The sequence below is a fragment of the Gymnoscopelus braueri genome, assembly GCF_963280865.1.
Source record: "Gymnoscopelus braueri genome assembly, chromosome: 24".
Taxonomy (NCBI): Eukaryota; Metazoa; Chordata; class Actinopteri; order Myctophiformes; family Myctophidae; genus Gymnoscopelus; species Gymnoscopelus braueri.
This window is the reverse complement of record NC_137626.1, coordinates 1,631,306-1,654,594: the sequence shown is the minus strand read 5'-3', so window position 1 is coordinate 1,654,594 and position 23,289 is coordinate 1,631,306. Positions and strand designations below refer to the sequence as shown.

Here is a 23,289-nt window from a genome sequence, read left to right as displayed (position 1 = left end):
CCTGACGTTGCTTTTAGCGTACCTCCCCTTCAGACCTCATGACAGGTCGGAGGCAGTTGTTGACTTTGGCTGAACCCGTTTGTTCCATTGTAGACCTGCAGAGCAGCATTGTCTGACCGTCTGACAGGCATCTGGACACATGTATGTATCCACTCCAACATGTATATCTATCACACTAATAAATTATCCATGTGAAAATATAACATTTTATAAACTCATTTAAACAAACTGCTTTAACAGTCATTCAGATACGATTGCAGATCTGGCTGCATTGGCTATTTGAAAATAGCAGATCTACAAGCTCACAACGCGTCGCATCGCTACGCGTTGTGAGCTTGTAGATCTGCTATTTTCAAAATATACGAGCGCTTATGCAAGAGCATTTTCGGGAGTTTGGACCGCGTAATCTTTTCATGGCCACCGGGAGATCGGACATTTAACCCACGGTCCAACACACACCAGCCTTCATCCATTAATGTTCTCTCCAGGCAATCTCTCAATAACGCGGCGCGGCACGGGACTCGCCCGTCCGAGTCTCACTGGGAAATGGGAATAGCCTACATGACGGCTTTATTTTAGTGTAACTCGAACGCGCACTGCTCGGTATGGGTTAAATACATTAATATACAAACGTATTCCATTCATGGCGATGTATCATAATCTGTCATTCATGTAAGCTAATAGCCTACTTGATTGACAAAGATTGTACCGTTATGCAGTTGGGCTTGCAAGTAGGTGTGTGTGTGTGTGTGTGTGTGTGTGTGTGTGTGTGTGCGTGCGTGCGTGCGTGCGTGCGTGCGTGCGTGCGTGCGTGACTTGACAGGCAGCGAGGCAGGGCGAGGCGAGCCGGCATCATGTCGCAAAATCTGGGTGTTTTGAGAATATTTAAGGGTGTGTTATTTAAATGACGCTCGCTTTCAGACGTCAGATTTATCAAAGTATTATTTTGTATTATGTTCTGTGTCTTCCTGTCTGCCCCTGTAATTCTGTACCTGCCCTGTCTACCAGTCTTGTGATTTTGTCCGTGGTTCCACCTGTGTCCTCTTATTTCCCCAGCCTATCCTAGCGTTGATTGTCTGTTGTGTTCACCTGCGTCCTGTTAATCCCTGTCTATTTAAGCCCTGTGTTTACAGTGTATGCTTGTTGGTCATGATCACACATGGTTTTCCAATGGTTTCACCATACAGTCTGTACTCCGGAATCAACCACCTCCCCCCACTTCCATTGTGTCTTTACAGTTGCATAAACAAGTGCTGTATAATCCATTGGCTCTCAAAGTGGGGTCCGGGGACCCCCAGGGGTACTTGAGGGGGGGTCATACCTATGTTCCCCGGACCTATGTTCCCCCACTAAGGTTATGGTTAGGGTTAGGTTTAGTTCCATTTGGTTCCATTTGTACACTCTCAGAGTTAAATTAACATTGATTTTACAATATGAATTAGGGTCCCAGAGATAGAAATGCAATTAACTGGAGGTCCGTAGCCTAATGCATGTCAAACTGGGGGTCCTTAAATTACAATGATTGAGAATCACTGCTAGAGCCGTAAAAATCTTCTCTTATGGTGGTCCCAAGCTTATCTTTTCAAATGGGAGTCTGTGGGCTAATAAGTGTTATTTTGGGGGTCCTTCACATGAAAAAGTTTGAGAACCACTGGTCTAATGCATTTAGTTGAAGCTTATCTATTAGGCTAAATGTAACTATCGAAACTATTCCGTTAAAATAAAAAATATGAACTCTATCAGCTCCAATGCCAATCTATGATTGAGACATCACAGATCCTACCTGGTTGTAGAAGCCCTTGGAGAAGCCCACGCCGAACTTGAGCGGCATGGCACAGATGCCCCTCTTCCTCCAGCGGTTGGCCCGGTTGAAGTCCTGGATGTGTGTGAGTCTGTGCCGGTAGGCAGCCTTCTCCAGACACTCTGCCCAACAACGCTGCATTCCTCTGGGGTTGAAGAGCTGCTGATGGTGGGTGAAGGACTCCTCCTCACTGTACATGTTCACCTCTCGCACCTAGGATGATGATGATAATAATAATAATGATAATAATATGTTTTTATTTTGTCCCCCAAACAATGAAAATAGCACTACAAGCTCACAGCTGTTCGGCTATTTTTTCTATAGAACACAGAAGCTGACGTCATTTACGCATCATACCTGGGTCGTGTTTTTTTCCCCCCCATTCTGAATCCCCATAGACGTGTTTAATATCGCGTCAAATAAGAACTGTGTTCCAAAAATAAACAAATGACCCCGGCGGTTTGACTCTTATGGATATGAAGCATCAACTGACGGTGAGAAAACGCTAATGTTATTTCTGCCGAATTAGTTAGATTTTGGCCAGAAACAGACTGTATGAAATATGAGTGACTGACTATCATAGACGATACAGAGCGATAATATCGCAGAGACAGTTTGTTTATTTTTGGACCACAATTCTAAGACGACCCAATGTTATTCTGCATAGAGAAATTACTTCCACAACGGATGAACGAGTGACGTCAGGACTTCTGTGCTCTGTAGGTCGTATGACAAAGTATATAGGAAGTAAAATAAGTACAATAAGTTCTGGATTGCAGCATTAAACTCCAGCATTAGTGATCTGTTGAAGCATAGTGATCTTTTGAAGCATAGTGATCTGTTGAAGCATAGTGATCTGTTGAAGCATAGAGATCTGTTGAAGCATAGAGATCTGTTGTGAACATGTGACCTTCTCCGCAGGGAGTCCACAGCGCACGGCCACCTCGTGCACAACGCTCTCGATGACGGCGGCACCCTGGGGTGCCCCGAACCCTCTGAAGGCCGTGTAGGAGGGCAGGTAGGTCCTGCACACCACCCCACGCCCCCGCAGGTTGGAGATCTTATAACCGTTGTCCATGTGCAGCAACGCCTTCTCCATGATCTGGAACAACACAAGCTCTCACATTACTACATGAGCAGTCTGGGAACCCATCGCCAAATGAAAAGGAAAAACAGCGCCCTCTGCTGTTTTTACTATCTCACTTGGCTCTGGGAGGAAGTCGACGTAGCACACGTGCGCAAGGAAACCGGGGTTTTGGTCTGCCTTCAGCGCATCACTTCCGGTGGTGCGACTATGTTTTCATTCCCACTAACAATATTTACACGGAACACTAACACCATTTCTCCCAGAGAACATGGATGGTTTTGGTTATAAGCCCACTTGTTTCTATGATGAAAGAGCAAGTTAAAATGTGAATATCTTTCCGTGGTTTTGTCTGCTCCGAGGACGCTATTGTTAAATGAGTTTCGGTTTGTTTCGAGTGGGGAAGGATCGGCAGACACGTAAATCCCGCCCACTACATTTGATTGGGTAAAGCGCGGCCTGCTTCCTGATCTGAAGGCACGCCCACTTGTAGGCCAGTGCGTACGCGATATGACGAACCCCCCCGACAGATTCAAACGCAGAGCAGAATCTGTTCTTGAGAGATTACTACATGAGTAACGTAAGTAATATCACACTCACATTACATGAGTAATATAAGTAATGTCACACTCACATTACTACATGAGTAACATAAGTAATATCACACTCACATTACTACATGAGTAACATAAGTAATATCACACTCACATTACTACATGAGTAATATAAGTAATATCACACTCACATTACTACATGAGTAATATAAGTAATATCACAGTGTAGAAATACTGTGTTACAAGCAGGGCAGGGATTTCATGGCGGCCATGACGGCCATGGCCTTCGTTGCCCCTCTCTCTTTGGCCGTGTGCCCCTCGAAATATACATGCCCTAAAGGCCACAGTGGCCTTGATGCCCCCCGACTGCACTGCCCACGCTGATTTCACTGTTTACCCCGTTTCCCCCGTTTAATTAAGCAAATACTATTTTAAATAGTAAAAAATCAACTAAAGTCGTTATTAGTGCAAAATAACATATCAAATCTCTAATCTGCGAATCTTATGTGATTAATGTGACCCCTACCTACAGTCAGTGAAGTCCAGGGCTGAATGTGACAAATATTGAGACCAATAGGCTATGACTTTGTACAAATATTGATAATTTGCCAATACATTATTGTGTGAAATAAATGGGTTACCCGTGCGCAGGGGAACCGGGGTTTTGGTCTACCTTCAGCCTTTCACTTCCGGTGGTGTTTTCATTCCCACTAACAACATTTCTCCACGGAACACTAACACCACTTCTCCCAGAGAACATGGATGGTTTTGGTTATAAGCCCACTTGTTTCTATGATGAAAGAGCAATTAAAAATGTTACTAACTTTCAGTGGTTTTGTCGGCTTCGAGGACGCTATTGTTGAATGAGTTTCGGTTTGTTTCCAGTGGGGAACGAACGGTACACACGTAAATCCCGGCCACTACATTTGATTGGGTAAAGCGCGGCCTGCTTCCTGATCTGATGGCACGCCCACTTGTAGCCAATGCGTACAGGTTGTCAACACGGCTACCGACAGATTCAAGCGCAGCGATGGGTCTGTTCTTGAGAGATTAACTCCCCCCTAACAAATTGAGCTTTAGAAGAACAGATACTTAACACTTAAGTGTGTGCGTTCTGTTTTATTTGAAGTGTTAATTCTCTTACAAAGGAGGACTCGTCCAGGGTGCATCCTCCGTTGCTGTAGTAGGTGAGGTCTGCTGCCACTATGGTACCGTCGTCGTTGTATCCAACCTGAAAAACAAGACAGTGAACATTAGTCTCTTTCTAAAACGGCCTGAAAACTCACCTTCAGGAGGCCAAAAGGGAGGTAGTCATCACCTCTCCATTAGACAGGCGACTTTCTTTACCTACATTCCCTCATACACCCCCCCTTCTTTACCTACATTCCCTCATACACCCCCCTTCTTTACCTACATTCCCTCACCCCCCCTTCTTTACCTACATTCCCTCACCCCCCCTGCACCCGTCTTTTTCTACTCTGTATTTTTATATTGTGATGATATTTGAATGTTGATGAATTGAATACCTAGGACCCCAATGGAAACAAGACCACAAGGACTTTTTTGGTGTTATCCTTTTAGACAAAGTGTTTGACTGTTACTCGTTCTGTTTTTTGCTGAATCACGGAGCAGGACATGCCACGTCCTCTGACAGTGCTGTAGGAATGTTTGTAAAATGCAACTAAAGAGAGATAAGCATAAACAACATAATGTCCACCTTCCGGTGATGTTGAACGGTGTAGTCTCTGTTCTGAGGCTTGACCTCTGATGATTATGGTTAAAGGAGAACTTCACCCATTTTCAACCATATCTTCATACACTGTAATTGGTCCTCAATAATGTGTGCCTGCGTGCGTGTGTGTGTGTGTGTGTGTGTGTGTGCGTGCGTACCTTGTATTTCCCAAGGAAGGGGTGTCTTCCGCTGGTGATCAGCATGTCCTCTCCTCTCTCCAGACAACAGCGCACTGCCCTACCCGTCCTATAGAGATAATATACCATTAATAACTCCTACTGTCCTACCCGTCCTATAGAGATGATATACCATTAATAACTCCTACTGTCCTACCCGTCCTATAGAGATAATATACCATTAATAACTCCTACTGTCCTACCCGTCCTATAGAGATAATATACCATTAATAACTCCTACTGCCCTACCAGTCCTATAGAGATAATATACCATTAATAACTCCTACTGCCCTACCAGTCCTATAGAGATAATATACCATTAATAACTCCTACTGTCCTACCCGTCCTATAGAGATAATATACCATTAATAACTCCTACTGCCCTACCCGTCCTATAGAGATAATATACCATTAATAACTCCTACTGCCCTACCCGTCCTATAGAGATAATATACCATTAATAACTCCTACTGTCCTACCCGTCCTATAGAGATAATATACCATTAATAACTCCTACTGCCCTACCCGTCCTATAGAGATGATATACCATTAATAACTCCTACTGCCCTACCCGTCCTATAGAGATGATATACCATTAATAACTCCTACTGTCCTACCCGTCCTATAGAGATAATATACCATTAATAACTCCTACTGTCCTACCCGTCCTATAGAGATGATATACCATTAATAACTCCTACTGCCCTACCCGTCCTATAGAGATGATATACCATTAATAACTCCTACTGCCCTACCCGTCCTATAGAGATGATATACCATTAATAACTCCTACTGCCCTACCCGTCCTATAGAGATGATATACCATTAATAACTCCTACTGTCCTACCCGTCCTATAGAGATGATATACCATTAATAACTCCTACTGTCCTACCCGTCCTATAGAGATAATATACCATTAATAACTCCTACTGTCCTACCCGTCCTATAGAGATGATATACCATTAATAACTCCTACTGTCCTACCCGTCCTATAGAGATAATATACCATTAATAACTCCTACTGTCCTACCCGTCCTATAGAGATAATATACCATTAATAACTCCTACTGTCCTACCCGTCCTATAGAGATAATATACCATTAATAACTCCTACTGTCCTACCCGTCCTATAGAGATGATATACCATTAATAACTCCTACTGTCCTACCCGTCCTATAGAGATAATATACCATTAATAACTCCTACTGTCCTACCCGTCCTATAGAGATAATATACCATTAATAACTCCTACTGTCCTACCCGTCCTATAGAGATGATATACCATTAATAACTCCTACTGTCCTACCCGTCCTATAGAGATGATATACCATTAATAACTCCTACTGTCCTACCCGTCCTATAGAGATGATATACCATTAATAACTCCTACTGTCCTACCCGTCCTATAGAGATAATATACCATTAATAACTCCTACTGTCCTACCCGTCCTATAGAGATAATATACCATTAATAACTCCTACTGTCCTACCCGTCCTATAGAGATAATATACCATTAATAACTCCTACTGTCCTACCCGTCCTATAGAGATAATATACCATTAATAACTCCTACTGTCCTACCCGTCCTATAGAGATAATATACCATTAATAACTCCTACTGTCCTACCCGTCCTATAGAGATAATATACCATTAATAACTCCTACTGTCCTACCCGTCCTATAGAGATAATATACCATTAATAACTCCTACTGTCCTACCCGTCCTATAGAGATAATATACCATTAATAACTCCTACTGTCCTACCCGTCCTATAGAGATAATATACCATTAATAACTCCTACTGTCCTACCCGTCCTATAGAGATAATATACCATTAATAACTCCTACTGTCCTACCCGTCCTATAGAGATAATATACCATTAATAACTCCTACTGTCCTACCCGTCCTATAGAGATAATATACCATTAATAACTCCTACTGTCCTACCCGTCCTATAGAGATAATATACCATTAATAACTCCTACTGTCCTACCCGTCCTATAGAGATAATATACCATTAATAACTCCTACTGTCCTACCCGTCCTATAGAGATAATATACCATTAATAACTCCTACTGTCCTACCCGTCCTATAGAGATAATATACCATTAATAACTCCTACTGTCCTACCCGTCCTATAGAGATAATATACCATTAATAACTCCTACTGTCCTACCCGTCCTATAGATATGATATACCATTAATAACTCCTACTGTCCTACCCGTCCTATAGAGATGATATACCATTAATAACTCCTACTGTCCTACCCGTCCTATAGAGATGATATACCATTAATAACTCCTACTGTCCTACCCGTCCTATAGATATGATATACCATTAATAACTCCTACTGCCCTGCCCGTCCTATAGAGATGATATACCATTAATAACTCCTACTGTCCTGCCCGTCCTATAGAGATAATATACCATTAATAACTCCTACTGTCCTACCCGTCCTATAGAGATAATATACCATTAATAACTCCTACTGTCCTGCCCGTCCTATAGAGATAATATACCATTAATAACTCCTACTGTCCTGCCCGTCCTATAGAGATAATATACCATTAATAACTCCTACTGTCCTACCCGTCCTATAGAGATAATATACCATTAATAACTCCTACTGTCCTACCCGTCCTATAGAGATAATATAACATTAATAACTCCTACTGTCCTACCCGTCCTATAGAGATAATATACCATTAATAACTCCTACTGTCCTACCCGTCCTATAGAGATAATATACCATTAATAACTCCTACTGTCCTGCCCGTCCTATAGAGATAATATACCATTAATAACTCCTACTGTCCTACCCGTCCTATAGAGATAATATACCATTAATAACTCCTACTGTCCTACCCGTCCTATAGAGATAATATACCATTAATAACTCCTACTGTCCTACCCGTCCTATAGAGATAATATACCATTAATAACTCCTACTGTCCTACCCGTCCTATAGAGATAATATACCATTAATAACTCCTACTATCCTGCCCGTCCTATTGGCACATTCATTAGATTTATACCAATGAATAACTAGAATATTGATGTGCAAAACAGACACATGTTTTACTGTGCAGTGTGCACCAACTATTCCCAACCAGTGGGCCGGTGTGGTGCCCACTGCTGGGCCGTGAGGGTATTGCATGTGGTCACCCATGTTATTAGCGTTTGAGCTTGTATTATTTTTGTATTATTTTTGTATTATTTTTGTATTATTTTTGTATTACTTTTGTATTATTTTTGTATTATTTTTGTATTATTTTTGCTAGGTGCTATTTTTTCATTGGAATCCTGAAAAATTACATTTTTATTTAATTTCAGATGCATTTAGTTATACTTATGTTAACTTTATGAGCTTAATAATTAATCAGTATCAGTAACATCACACCCGTTGAACCAAAGCATTCATTCATTCGTGGTCTTACTTGGCGGCTGCTACAGCAGTGATGGCAGACAGCGAGGCGATCTTCATCACCTTCCCTCCAAACCCCCCGCCCAGCCTCTTCACGTGACACGTGATCTGATTGGACGACACTCCCAGAGCACCGGCCACCAGCTCCTGAAGAAGAAGAAGAAGAAGAAGAAGAAGAAGAAGAAGAAGAAGAAGAAGAAGAAGAAGAAGAAGAAGAAGAAGAACCTGTGTATAGGCAGCATGCTGGCTGGCTACGAACACGTCATAATAATAATAATATTAATAATAATAATAATAACCTGTGTAAAGGCAGCATGCTGACTGGCTACGAACACATCATAATAATAATAATAATAATAATAACCTGTGTAAAGGCAGCATGCTGGCTGGCTACGAACACATCATAATAATAATAATAATAATAATAATAATAATAACCTGTGTAAAGGCAGCATGGCTGGCTACGAACACATCATAATAATAATAATAATAATAACCTGTGTAAAGGCAGCATGCTGACTGGCTACGAACACGTCATAATAATAATAATAATAATAATAATAATAACCTGTGTAAAGGCAGCATGCTGACTGGCTACGAACACGTCATAATAATAATAATAATAATATTAATAATAATAATAATAACCTGTGTAAAGGCAGCATGCTGACTGGCTACGAACACGTCATAATAATAATAATAATAATATTAATAATAATAATAACCTGTGTAAAGGCAGCATGCTGACTGGCTACGAACACGTCATAATAATAATAATAATAATAATATTAATAATAATAATAACCTGTGTAAAGGCAGCATGCTGGCTGGCTACGAACACGTCCATCTCTCCGTTCTCTCCTGAAGGAACAGCGATCAGTCCCTGAGTCTCCATGTAGAAATGCTCCTGACCTCCCATGTACATCTGACCTGAATACACACACACACACACACACACACACACACACACACACACACACACACACACACACACACACACACACACACACACACACACACACACACAGTAGACATGATGTCCTGGGTTACAGGCAGTGTGCAGCAGTGGTGGAAATGTTCTACATTTTTTTACTTAAGTAAAAGTATCAATATTGCAATGTAGAAATACTCTGTTACAAGCAAAAGTCCGGAATTCAAAATTTACTTGAGTAAAAGTACAAAAGTATTGGTATCAAAATGTACTTATAGTACAAAAGCAGAAAGTACTCATTATGCACAAGTTTTCAAATGTATAAAAATCTTTTGAACATAGCAGATCTACAAGCTCACAATGCGGCGCATTGTGAGCTTGTAGATCTCAAATGGATGAAATGTACATAGGGCTGAAGTGGTTAATGTATGTTTTGTAATAATAATCTAAATCTACAAAGTAACTAGTAACTAAAGTTTTCAAAATAAATGTAGTGGAGTAGGTCTGGTCTGCTTCAGCCCTGGCATCCATATTCTGGGGGCGAACATTCTGCACAAATAGCCGAGCAATTACATCAAAGAAAACAAAGAAAAATACATTTAAGACCTGAGGCCATTCTTAAAAATGTTTTCTAAATCCTAACATTTTTTTTTTTTTTTTTATCTTAAAGAAATGTTTTCAAGATTTTTCAAAAATAGCAGATCTACAAGCTCATAGCGCGGCACTCGGTGCCGCGCTATGAGCTTGTATATCTGCGATTTAAAAAAAATAGCAGATCTGCAAGCTCATAGCGCACTCGGTGCCGCGCTATGAGCTTGTAGATCTGCTATTTTTGAATAGCCAAAGAAATTCCAGGAAGTTCCAGGTCTTAATTAACAGTGAATCGTTTTGTTTCTGTTTCATTGTTGTCCCAGCCAGGATAAATATTATATGTGTGCATTTAAATGTGCATTTCATCTTTCAATATGAAGGTAAATACATGTTCATTATGAATGTAAATAGTTATGTTAGAAGTTACCTTCCAGGATGTGTTGAGCTGTATGGAACCCTGTGTCTACGTCTCCTCTCTGCAGCTTCCTCTGAGGCTCAAAGAATGACTGATGACTGATGGCTTCCTGGATCAGAAATATACAGTACTACTTAAATATAATATAATATAATATAATATTACTACAAAGAATGACAGATGGCTTCCTGGGTGATAAATATACAGTGCTACTTAAATATAATATATGGATGATAAAATACTACTACAAAAAAAATAAACTAGAAAAAGTGCTCCTCGGAGCACAGGTCTCCACCAGGTCAGGTAGGTTATTGTGGCCTCCTGGTGGCGCTATAATAGGCCAATGTGAAAAGGGTGTTATTTCTTCCTCTGCCTTTCATGGCAATCGGACATCATGATTTGAGGCATTTTGCAAAAATAAATGTTTTGCTAATATTGGCCTGCTGGTGGCGCTAAAACAGGGCAATGTGAAAAGGGTGGAATTTCTTCCTCAGGCTAGTGGGAATGTGTGTGCAGAGTTTCACGGCAATAGGACGCTGCGTTCATGATTTGAGGCATTTTGTTCAAAACGAGCCACCCGTGCAAACTTAAAGAGGTGGTGCCATGGTTTTGCACTTTTTCTGTTTTTCATGTGTCTATGAGGTTGATACTTCATGAACTTCATTAAGCCCCCTGGTGGTGTTTTTATGGTGTTTTATGTCTTCTCTGACAATTTTCAGTTTCTACCTGGAGGCTGAAACCTTGAGGGTCAAACGTGCCAATAGAGAAACAGCACTTTAATAGAGACACACGGGGACTACAAATTTCACGCCCACTTTTGAGACAGCGCCGCTACTCGAGGTCCGTTAGAACGATGAACTGCAGCTGCCAATGCATTCCCTATGAGAGGATATGAAAGTTAGCCTACTTTTAAAATTATCCTGCATTAACTGAAGACGATATTGATTTAAATAAAAATATGTTTCCAAATGTATGGAGTGTCTTTGTCAACATATCTTCTTGTTTTCTTAATAGTTGATGTGCTTCACATTTAATTTGCCACTTTAACGAGTTACCCATAATGCTAACAGCGCAGAGGGTAGACAGCAGACAGGCATTTCAGTGACATCACTGTCTTTACGAGCGCCGAGCGCCGACCGACAGCGTACCCACTGTAGAGGCAGGAGAGGCGGTCGCCTGCCCAACTAAGATCTCGCCTCCCCTAAAAAAAAATAATAACCCGAAAATGTGTCATTGCGTGCTTAATGTCCTCAAAGTCACGCATCCAACAAGCTTTGAACTGAGCAGATTGGACCTTCTGTTCCAGAGATAATGACCAAAACCTATTGAAAACGGCCACTTTCGCCAGTTTTCTGGGTATTGAAAACCTCAAGGGATGCGTCCGTGATGCGACCACTTAAAGTCTGGATCTCCGATGCTAGCGGTTTTGACATACTGATGGAGTATATTATAGTATATTGTGGGTAGTATATCGAGATGAAAGATATGGGACATTAAAAAGGACAAATTAAACAAATGGGACAGATTATTAGAACACAAAAAAAATCGCTACAGCCTCAGTAGTTAACCAGTGAAATGACAATGCCTCTCATAGAGATTGCATTGAGAGCTGCAGTTCATCGTTCTAACGGACCCCGAGTGTCAAAAGTGGGCGTGGATTTGTAGGCCTTCCGCTTCCGGCCGTGTGTCTCTATGACACAGTAGAAAAATACCCTCCCCCTCATTATCATAACACAACAGGTGTGGGCATGAGGAGGAGGAGGGACTAGGACAGGTGGGTGGTCTTGTAGGAGGTGGGAGGTGAGAACCAGGTATACTTAATGAACTGGAGTGTAATTTGTACCTCTATAGTATAGAAAACAGGCAGTAGGTCGGTGTAGGGTGTAATTTGTACCTCTATAGTATAGAAAACAGGCAGTAGGTCGGTGTAGGGTGTAGTTAGGGTGTAATTTGTACCTCTATAGTATAGAAAACAGGCAGTAGGTCGGTGTAGGGTGTAGTTAGGGTGTAATTTGTACCTCTATAGTATAGAACACAGGTAGTAGGTCGGTGTAGGGTGTAGTTAGGGTGTAATTTGTACCTCTATAGTATAGAAAACAGGCAGTAGGTCGGTGTAGGGTGTAGTTAGGGTGTAATTTGTACCTCTATAGTATAGAAAACAGGCAGTAGGTCGGTGTAGGGTGTAATTTGTACCTCTATAGTATAGAAAACAGGCAGTAGGTCGGTGTAGGGTGTAATTTGTACCTCTATAGTATAGAAAACAGGCAATAGGTCGGTGTAGGGTGTAATTTGTACCTCTATAGTATAGAAAACAGGCAGTAGGTCGGTGTAGGGTGTAGTTAGGGTGTAATTTGTACCTCTATAGTATAGAAAACAGGCAGTAGGTCGGTGTAGGGTGTAATTTGTACCTCTATAGTATAGAAAACAGGCAGTAGGTCGGTGTAGGGTGTAGTTAGGGTGTAATTTGTACCTCTATAGTGTAGAAAACAGGCAGTAGGTCGGTGTAGGGTGTAATTTGTACCTCTATAGTATAGAAAACAGGCAGTAGGTCGGTGTAGGGTGTAGTTAGGGTGTAATTTGTACCTCTATAGTATAGAAAACAGGCAGTAGGTCGGTGTAGGTCACATGGACTCTCTGAGCTGCTCTGTGAGCCTGTTCTCTGCTCTCTGCTACCACCGCTCCAATGATCTGACCCACACACACCACCTGGTGGACAAACATCACATTACACATTAATACACACACCACCTGGTGGACAAACATCACATTACACATTAATACACACACCACCTGGTGGACAAACATCACATTACACATTAATACACACACCACCTGGTGGACAAACATCACATTACACGCAGACCATTCACTGTGGGTCCGTGAAGAAGCCAGCCCACGTTAAAGTGTTTATTTGTTTTGATTATGTTCCCCTCTCAAGCCAATCTCTCGCTGCTAGTTGAAAACGTACATCAGTACTTAATAATTTATTGGCCTAGGAATAAGACAAAAATAAAAAATATCCATGAATTCTCTCTCCATGGGGTGACTAATCCATATAAACAAAGACATTTTGGAGGTGAACTATCCCTTTAACACCATCGTCTATTCAGAATCGTTGACAATAGTTAACAAGCCACAACAACAACAACAACAACAACAACAACAACAACAACAACAACACAATTATTAACATAATAATGAGCTCTGAAGAAACAACAGTTCATTACAGTAAGGACTCTATCTGACATGGTTACTGTGTGTATTCTTATTATTTATTTTGTCCTGCATTATGCAAGCTGAGGGTGTTCAGTGTTGTTTGTTTAGTTCATTATTTATGGTGTTTATTTCAATTTGATGTGTTTTACCCTGCTGTATGAATCTAAGGTACTTTTCTTGCTCTGTAATCCGTATCTTAACTGCTGTGCTGCTTTTGGCGAGAGAGTGTGTGTGTGCGTGCATGCGTGTGCATGTGCGTGTGCGTTTGTGTGTGCATTCAGGTGCGTGCGTGCGTGCCTGCGTGCATGCGTGTGCATGTGCGTGTATTCAGGTGCGTGCGTGCATGCGTGCGTGTGTGTGTGTGTGTGTACCTCCTCCTCAGCGAACAGTTCCTCTGTGTTGTTGAACCAGAGTCTCCGGTTGGATCCTGGAACGTCTGTGGCCGACAGGAAGTCCACTACGCCAGGCATCAACAGAGCTTCTGATTGGTCAATGGCACTGAAACATATAATGTTCTGATTGGTCAGTGATACTGAAACATACAATGTTCTGATTGGTCAATGACACTGAAACATACAATGTTCTGATTGGTCAATGACACTGAAACATACAATGTTCTGATTGGTCAATGATACTGAAACATACAATGTTCTGATTGGTCAATGATACTGAAACATACAATGTTCTGATTGGTCAATGACACTGAAACATAGTATTTCTACTGTAAGTAAAGTTACGTTTTCAGGGACCTTTACAGGTAGGCCTATGCTACTTTATTAGCCTGGTTCCAGACCATAGACCCGCCCACTCTCTGAGTGGACTGCCCCTCTTGGTCTGTTGTTCAAATGTGAGCCAATCAGCGAATATATGCTAAAACAAGCTGTGCGATGACGTCAGATGTAGGCGGATCCGTGGATCTCTTGTGATTGGTTTAGGGAAATTCAAATCTCCCCCCCCTTATAATGGCCTACACTGCAGCCAATGTCAGACTGAAGCTCCATGCAGCTTCAGTCTGATAATCAGGCTACTACTTTATACTTCCACTCCATACTGTACATTTCAGGATTCTTTCTTAGCCTAGTTGTACTGGGCTGGGTGTTTTTATGTTGCTATTTTGGGACGTATACTTAAGATAAGAATCTATAGTAACGGGTCATCGGTAGTGACCCACACTGTTCTTTCACACAGACACTGGACTGAAGAGTTGACTCTCACTTGATCTTGGCGTGGGCCCTGGTGCTGGTCACCATGACGACAAACAGTTCACCTTTGACCTGTGGGAGGTCGTCATAGTAACGGGCCTCGCCTGTGGCCTGCTGGAGGGCAGCCTGGTGCATGCTGGGACGCCCCACCGGGTCACTGGAGGACTGGGCGTCTGGGACCGACTGACACACACGCACGCACACACACACACACACGCGCACACACACGCACACGCGCACACACACACACACGCACACACACACGCACACACACACGCACGCACACACGCACACACACACGCGCACACACACGCACACGCGCACACACACACACACGCACACACACACGCACACACACACGCACGCACACACGCACACACACACGCACACACACACACACGCACACACACACGCACACACACACACGCACACGCACGCACGCACGCACGTGCACGTGCACACGCACACGCACACACGCACACGCACACACGCACGTACGCACGTGCACGTGCACACGCACACGCACACGCACACACACACGCACACGCACACACGCACACGCACGCGCACGCACGCACACGCACACGCACGCACACACATTTGAACAATTAATTCATGTTCACATAAAGCAGGGGTTCAACCTGTGAGTTTGAGGGGTCCCCAGATGACAGTGAAGTAAGTGACATTTTAAGGACTTTTAAGACAAAAATCACACCCTGTGTGAAGTGGGCGGTGTCTTGTTAGCTAATCACAATACTGAATGGAGTCAACCAATCATGTACAAAAAATAAATACATTTATTGAAACACTCTTTATGATGGAAGAAACCATAACTTTAAAAAAACCAATTTATGTTTTTTTTTAAAGTTATGGTTTCTTATATAGGGCTATGCACATGTGTCATGTGACACTGGCCAATCACAGTCCTGAATAGACTGTGATTGGCCAATCACGGTGCAGGGTTAGGCGGGGTACATTTTTGGCCAATCACAGCGCAGGATTTGTTGTACAAATATCCAAACCTCACTTATAGGGGCGGTTTCACCGCCCAAAAAGAGGGAAAAGAAAAAGACCATTAATGCATCAAAAGTAATCGACAAACTATACTATAAAAAAACTGGTCAAACATTGGCCACATTGTCAAATAATATAAGACAGAGGCAACATTTGTGAAAACAGCAGATCTACAAGCACACAACACAACGCATGCACACCCTCACACAGATTTATTGACAAACAAAAGAAAAGTTAGAATTATTTTGAGGTCATTTGAGCATGGATCCTGCGCTTGTTTTGAAACATTTATCGGTTTCAGTCTGTTGTTGTTTCTGTTTGGCTTGAGCCCCCCCCCAAACAGTGAGTAAAACCAGACAACTGTATTGACTGTTATTTCATTCTTAAAGGAGTTATAACTAACCTGGTAACTGAGTTGACTCTGTTACTTCATTCTTAAAAGAGTTATTATAACTAACCTGGTAACTGAGTTGACTCTATGTTACTTCATTCTTAAAAGAGTTATTATAACTAACCTGGTAACTGTGGTGACTGTGTGGAACGTCATTCTTAAAGGAGTTATCATAACTAACCTGGTAACTGTGGTGACTGTGTGGAACTTCATTCTTAAAGGAGTTATCATAACTAACCTGGTAACTGTGGTGACTGTGTGGAACTTCATTCTTAAAGGAGTTATTATAACTAACCTGGTAACTGTGGTGACTGTGTGGAACGTCATTCTTAAAGGAGTTATAACTAACCTGGTAACTGTGGTGACTGTGTGGAACGTCATTCTTAAAGGAGTTATTATAACTAACCTGGTAACTGTGGTGACTGTGTGGAACGTCATTCTTAAAGGAGTTATCATAACTAACCTGGTAACTGTGGTGACTGTGTGGAACTTCATTCTTAAAGGGTGTCAGAGCGCTGAGGAACTCTGGAGGAACGCTGTTCACTGATACGTTCTGTTGGAGCAGTTCACAAACCATCAGTTCAAACTATTAAAGATATTATTAACATTAAGGATATAACCCATCATATTGTTACTGTTCAAAACTGTTACTTTTCACCTTTCAAACAAAAAAATTGCAAAAAATAGCCGATCTACAAGCTTGTAAGTCTGCTAAGTTTTGCTACTTTTGTGTGACCCTGTAGTATGTTGAAGTAGGACATATATTTACGTTATTAACATTAACGTAAATGAATTAACATTGAAGTGCATTTATAAAAAACACATGGGGGGTATTTCTGGACTAGAGGTACATTCTGATAACCTGTGTTATATCCACTAAAAAAGTTCAAAACTGTTAATGCCTGTACGAGTGGATTAGATTTGGAAGTTCAAAAACCAAAAACAGCATAAAAATAATATGTTTAACATCCAAAATCCAAATGTGATCCTCTCAGATAGGGATTATAAAGTGTTACTGTACTCTAGGGCCCATGCAGGGGGTTTAAAGACTAGTCTAGAATATACCTCAGGATATAAAACAGACTGGCCCGTTTTTAATCCTGGATGTATAGTATTTCAAACTATTTTTATTCGTTTTTGATATTAGTATTTATCCCTCACAAGTATAAAGTAACAAGTGCACACACATACACGCGCACGTCAGCACGCATGAACGCACACATGCACACAAACGCACGCACGCACACACACACATGCACACAAACACACACACACACGCACGCACACACACACACACATGCACGCACACGCACGCACACACACACACACACACACACACACACACACACACACACACACACACACACACACACACACACACACACACCTGTCAGAGAGCTGCAGTAGGACCTCCAGGTAGAACTTGTAGAAGAAGCTGAGGAGCAGGGTGAGACGGTACTCTGCTCTGCCTCCGTGCACCGCAGGAGAAACATGCACCTCCTGCTGGAGGAGGCCACACCCCTCACTGAGGAGCTCCTCCCCCCACCGCCTGGGGATGGAGGAAGTACTCACATTTAGAAAAATACTTTTTTTATATCAATGTGTGTAACTGATAGAAAATAAAATAATAATAATAATACAAATAAGTAATTCTTATTTTACCATTTCATGTTTTCAAATGTATGAAAAAAATCTTTTGAAAATAGCAGATCTACAAGCTCACAATGCGTTTTTGTACATAATGAGGTTTCCACCCGAAAGAGACCATTTAGCTAGAATCTAAAATGACACAGATGCGTCCCCGGTTCTAACGAGTTAAAGACGTACTGTCCTTGTTTTATCCAGTCAGAGTTGAGCCTCCGGGGCCACCGTAGAACAGCTGCACTGTCACTTCCTCATTGCCAATCAGTGGTAGTATGTAAAGGCCCTGCAGTCTACCAAACACTGGCTGCTTCAATGGTGGTTGATGGCTGCAGGGTCTGGATCTCATGTTGTGTGTTTTATACCTTTCCCTGCCTGGGTGAGTAACACCATGCGTTTATGTTTTGATCGTTGCACTGAAAATGCTGTTTTTACTATTGTAACCATCATGTTGTTACTACGCCGTAGAATCTACGAGAGTCGTAGACACTATCCCCCATGGCCAAATGGACTCTCAGCTCCTAGCCCGTACGGGCTCCAAACATGTATAAATGCAAAAATAAAGGTGCTTACCCCCACGCCCCAAATGTTAACTAACTGTCCAGAGTTCTAGTGCAATGTAATAATCCATATTTTTCAATAAAGAAGTGTTTTAATGCCGTCTGTGGCCGATTCTGGCGGAAATTCACAATGGGCGGTAGTAGTCTCGCGTGGCCAGACTGTTGCCTCCCACGATTGAATAGTTATCTGGCTACGCGAGACTAGGGCGATAGTGACGAAGCGGATCTGGAAATACAACACATTTAAACAGGAAGTCAACGAGGGGGGGGGGGAGACGGACGGCATTAAAACACTTCTTTATTGAAGAATATGGATTATTACATTGCACTAGAACTCTGGACAGTTAGTTAACATTTGGGGCGTGGGGGTAAGCACCTTTATGTTTGCATTTATACATGTTTGGAGCCCCGGACAGGCTAGGAGCTGAGGGTCCATTTGGCCATGGGGGATAGTGTCTACGACTCTCGTAGATTGAAAATGTCAGAATCATAAAATACATCTACGAGAGTCGTATTCTACGGCTAGTTACTACCCAGGTTGAGGTCATGTGTCTCCAGTCCTGAAGTGACGAGTCCATGTGCAGAGAGGGATAATGTGAAAGAACACAGACCATCCCAAGGTATAGAAACCATTTGTTGTGGTGGTTGATTTGTTTTATCCTGTTTCTATATCGTACTAATGTTTGCTTCCACTTCCTCAGTTATCATTGCTGTTTTGTTTAGCCTGAGTTTTATTATATGTTATTGTTTATTGAGCCATTTGGTTTTATGAATGGATTGCACTGTATTTGATATTTTAAGTAGGTCTTTAATAAAAATAGGTACTGCAACTGAAATACTGTTCTGTGCTAAAACTTAAGTAAACTCATGTCTCAATCTCATTGGTGAACTTGTGCATATTGGGGAACCCGATTTCTAGAGGTATTCATATATTCTTATTCCTTGATACAAACATCATCAAGGTGGCGTAGTCCCTTGCCACACCAGGTTACACTTGCAGTGCCTGACACGTGGTGACAGCTTGTGACAGCATACGGTCCCCCTCTCTCCCTCGGTCCCCCTCTCTCTCTCTCTCTCTCTCTCTCTCTCTCTCCCTCCCTCGGTCCCCCTCTCTCTCTCTCGCTCTCGCGAGAATGGACTTGTTTTTAGTTTTTTTTGGGCGGGTTGCGGGACGGGCTGGGTCGTTGATTTATATACATTTTTGCGGGACGGGTTAGGATGGGTTGGGCTCCCTGTGCGGGGCGGGCGGGGTTGGTTATGAAAAAACCTGACCCGCACATCACTAGTTCCTGGTCTTTAATGAAAAGTGATCGGTCTCAGGTCGGGTTCGGGCCTTGATCATCCGGTTCGACTTTTCAGATCAGAGCTTCTTCATAAGTGTGTTTTATAGACATTACCGTCCTTGCAGTGCCTGACACGTGGTGACGGCTCTGACCAGACTTACTGTCCTAACAGTGCCTGACACGTAGTGACGGCTCTGACCAGCGTAGCTCCCAGTCCTCCATAGTAGATGTCCAGGTCCTCCACCTCATCACTGTGTTCTCTGATCCTCACCTTCATGCCTGAGTTGACGAAGGAGAAGGACAGCTCTCTCCTCTGAGCCTGACGGAACGCCCACACAAACTCACACTGTGGGACACACAGACACACACAGACAGACAGACAGACAGACAGACAGACAGACAGACAGACAGACAGACAGACAGACCGACCACAATGACACCATTATTATGATCAGTGGTGGAAAGTAACTAAGTACATTTACTTAAGTACTACCTGATCTGAGGTCTGTCATACTTACAGCAGTAGTGTGTACTTACAGCAGTAGTGTATGGGATGTCAACAGACAGCAGGACCTCATCTGATCTCAGAACTGTTTTACCAAAGTCCACGTAGAATTCCTCGTTCAGTGGGAGTGTCCTCTCTCCGTCTGCACACAATGATGAGGGACGTTTAGAACACTTTGATAAAATACTGTATAGAATGAAATGCAGACGTATGTAGATAAACTACTGGATATAAATACATGAAATAGCTTCTACCTGTAGAAGCTATAGGTTCAGTCAGTAGTGAGGTGGTTCTACCTGTAGAAGCTATAGGTTCAGTCAGTAGTGAGGTGGTTCTATACCTGTAGAAGCTACGTTCAGAGAACACTGCAGCGCAGCTAGAACACTGCTGAGGTCGTACTTGGGGTTGGCACTGACGATGTTCCCTCCAACCGTCTGTGGATGGAAAAACACACTTTAAAGACATAGCATGTAACTGTGCGTAAATGACCAGCGGTTCCGGTAGGAGACACAAAGGAGACCCTTTGTGTCTCCCAGTGGAACCGGTGCTGGTCATCACATTATTGTCTTAGGAATGAGACAATAATGTGGAGACACGTGTAGACACGCCTCCTTCCAAGATGGCGGCCGCATTTGTTTGTGCCTGAGTTTTAGCTCTTAAAATCACTAAATATCACGGTTGAGTCTGCCACACATCGTGTGTTTTTTGGTGTATTATGTCAACAACCTGATCTGGAGCAGTCAGAGCAGTCTGGAAGAGTTGGACAATCTTATACCGGATTTATCAGCAGATACAGTGTATGATCCAAGTGCACCAGAGTGACACCGCTGGCTACAGCTACTATGCCAAGGGCTGGTGGTGGAGGGTCGGTGTGCCCTCGCACTACACCCGAGGTTTATAAAGCCCAAGATGGGAGCGTAATCGTAGAGGATGAACTACTGAACTTCATGGTCAACAAAATGAGAACACTGACTCATGATGAAATCGTCTTGCTAACCTCGAACAACTTCTCATCCGAGTGGATTGAAGAGTCCAAACGGATTCTGTTTGAAATGTGCAAGACCAAGACCACGATGCGCAACATCAAGCGCACAGGACCCCAGAAAGACTCCAATAACATAAGCGATTGCATGAAATTGTTAAATGAGTGTGGGGAGGACATCCCCAGGTTTGTTTCACACCATCTGGACCTGCTTCCACCTGTTGGATTTGGCAGCATTGATGCGGAGATGAGGAGGTGGCTATCACCCCACAAGAAATACTTGAAGCTGTTCTGAAACTCGACAACAATAAGGCCTGTGGGTTGGATAACATTGCTGCTGAACACCTGAAAAATGCCAACAAGAAACTGCATATTTTACTTGCTATTTGTTTTACTGGGTTTTTGGTTCATGGTTCACTACCAAAATCCATTTTATCTGTTATTTTAGTGCCTGTCATTAAGGACAAGGTGGGTAAGCTGAATAGCTCTGAGAACTACAGGCCGATAGCTATAGCCAGCATTTTATCAAAAGTACTGGAAAGAGTTCTCCTCAGTAGGCTGGAGCAGTATTTACTGACAGCTGACAATCAGTTTGGTTTTAAACAGAAACATGGCACCGACATGTGTATCTTTGCACTCAAGGAGATATTGGACAAATACTCAAGTCAAAACACCACTGTATTTACTTGTTTTATCGATGCCTCTAAAGCTTTTGACAGAGTCAGTCACTGTAAACTTTTTAACAAATTATGTCTGCGAGGGGCCCCCCGATATTTGATAAGGATTCTGGTTTACTGGTATGCACACCAGACTATGCTGGTTAAATGGGGTAATTCTATCTCCGCCCCATTCCATGTGACCAATGGGGTAAGACAAGGCAGCATTTTATCTCCTTTCCTTTTTAATGTTTTTATGGATGATTTATCTGTACAATTGAATGCCTGTAAAACAGGGTGTATCATTGGTGACTGTATCATCAACCACCTCATGTTTGCAGATGACTTGGTGGTCCTATGTCCTAGTAGTGCTGGTCTCCAGCAGTTACTTAGAGTGTGCTCACAGTATGGAATTGATTTTTATATCAAGTACAACGCAAAAAAGAGCATAACTCTGATCGTGAGAAGTAAGGAAGACAGTAAGCTGGTATTTCCTGACTTCTATCTGTCTGGTATGACACTGAAAGAGTGCAAGGAGACCAAATATCTAGGTCATTTTATAACAAACGACCTATCTGATGACAGAGATATTTTTAGACAGCGCCGTAAACTATATGCCCAAGCCAACATGCTTGTTCGCAAATTCAATTTCTGCTCAGTTCCAGTGAAAATCTCACTTTTTAAAGCTTACTGCACTCCGCTATACACGGCCCACCTGTGGCGACACTACAAAAAGGGCAGTCTACAAAAAATGACAGTGGCCTATAACGACTGCATGAGGCTACTGCTCAAAGCCCCAAGATGCTGTAGTGCCAGTCAAATGTTTGTAGAAATAAATGTACCCACTTGCCCTGCTGTATTACGAAACCTGATGTATAGATTTATGTACAGGTTAACAGACTCTGTGAACAGCATCATTGTATCACTCTCTAATCCTGCCAAGAGCTCTGTTAGGCTGTCATCTAAGCTATGGACACACTGGCGCTCTAGCCTGTATGTGCAGAGATAAGGCTGAAAGTCCTGCCTTGTTTGTATATGCTTTGTTGATTTATTGTTTTGTTTTTGTTTTGTTTTTATATGTTTTATGTGTTCTTCACTATGGACCCCCCTGTGTGTGTCTTGAAT

General features: G+C 42.3%; 1 protein-coding gene across 1 annotated transcript in view; it reads right to left on the bottom strand.

Annotated features, from left to right (window-relative positions):
- The window catches only part of aox5 (aldehyde oxidase 5), a gene marked incomplete at both ends in the record, with an annotated part of 46,862 nt that overhangs the window by 12,311 nt on the left and 11,262 nt on the right, over positions 1 to 23,289 (bottom strand). Inside the window, 16 exons of the mRNA XM_080421996.1 lie at positions 1,784 to 2,014; positions 2,712 to 2,903; positions 4,584 to 4,670; positions 5,330 to 5,417; positions 8,791 to 8,924; positions 9,583 to 9,707; positions 10,727 to 10,823; positions 13,298 to 13,420; positions 14,302 to 14,428; positions 15,146 to 15,315; positions 17,001 to 17,073; positions 17,925 to 18,086; positions 20,183 to 20,367; positions 20,559 to 20,668; positions 20,867 to 20,960; positions 21,708 to 21,767. Coding sequence (XP_080278122.1) covers positions 1,784 to 2,014; positions 2,712 to 2,903; positions 4,584 to 4,670; positions 5,330 to 5,417; positions 8,791 to 8,924; positions 9,583 to 9,707; positions 10,727 to 10,823; positions 13,298 to 13,420; positions 14,302 to 14,428; positions 15,146 to 15,315; positions 17,001 to 17,073; positions 17,925 to 18,086; positions 20,183 to 20,367; positions 20,559 to 20,668; positions 20,867 to 20,960; positions 21,708 to 21,767 — 2,058 coding nt within the window. The remainder of the gene's footprint in view (positions 1 to 1,783; positions 2,015 to 2,711; positions 2,904 to 4,583; positions 4,671 to 5,329; positions 5,418 to 8,790; positions 8,925 to 9,582; positions 9,708 to 10,726; positions 10,824 to 13,297; positions 13,421 to 14,301; positions 14,429 to 15,145; positions 15,316 to 17,000; positions 17,074 to 17,924; positions 18,087 to 20,182; positions 20,368 to 20,558; positions 20,669 to 20,866; positions 20,961 to 21,707; positions 21,768 to 23,289) is intronic.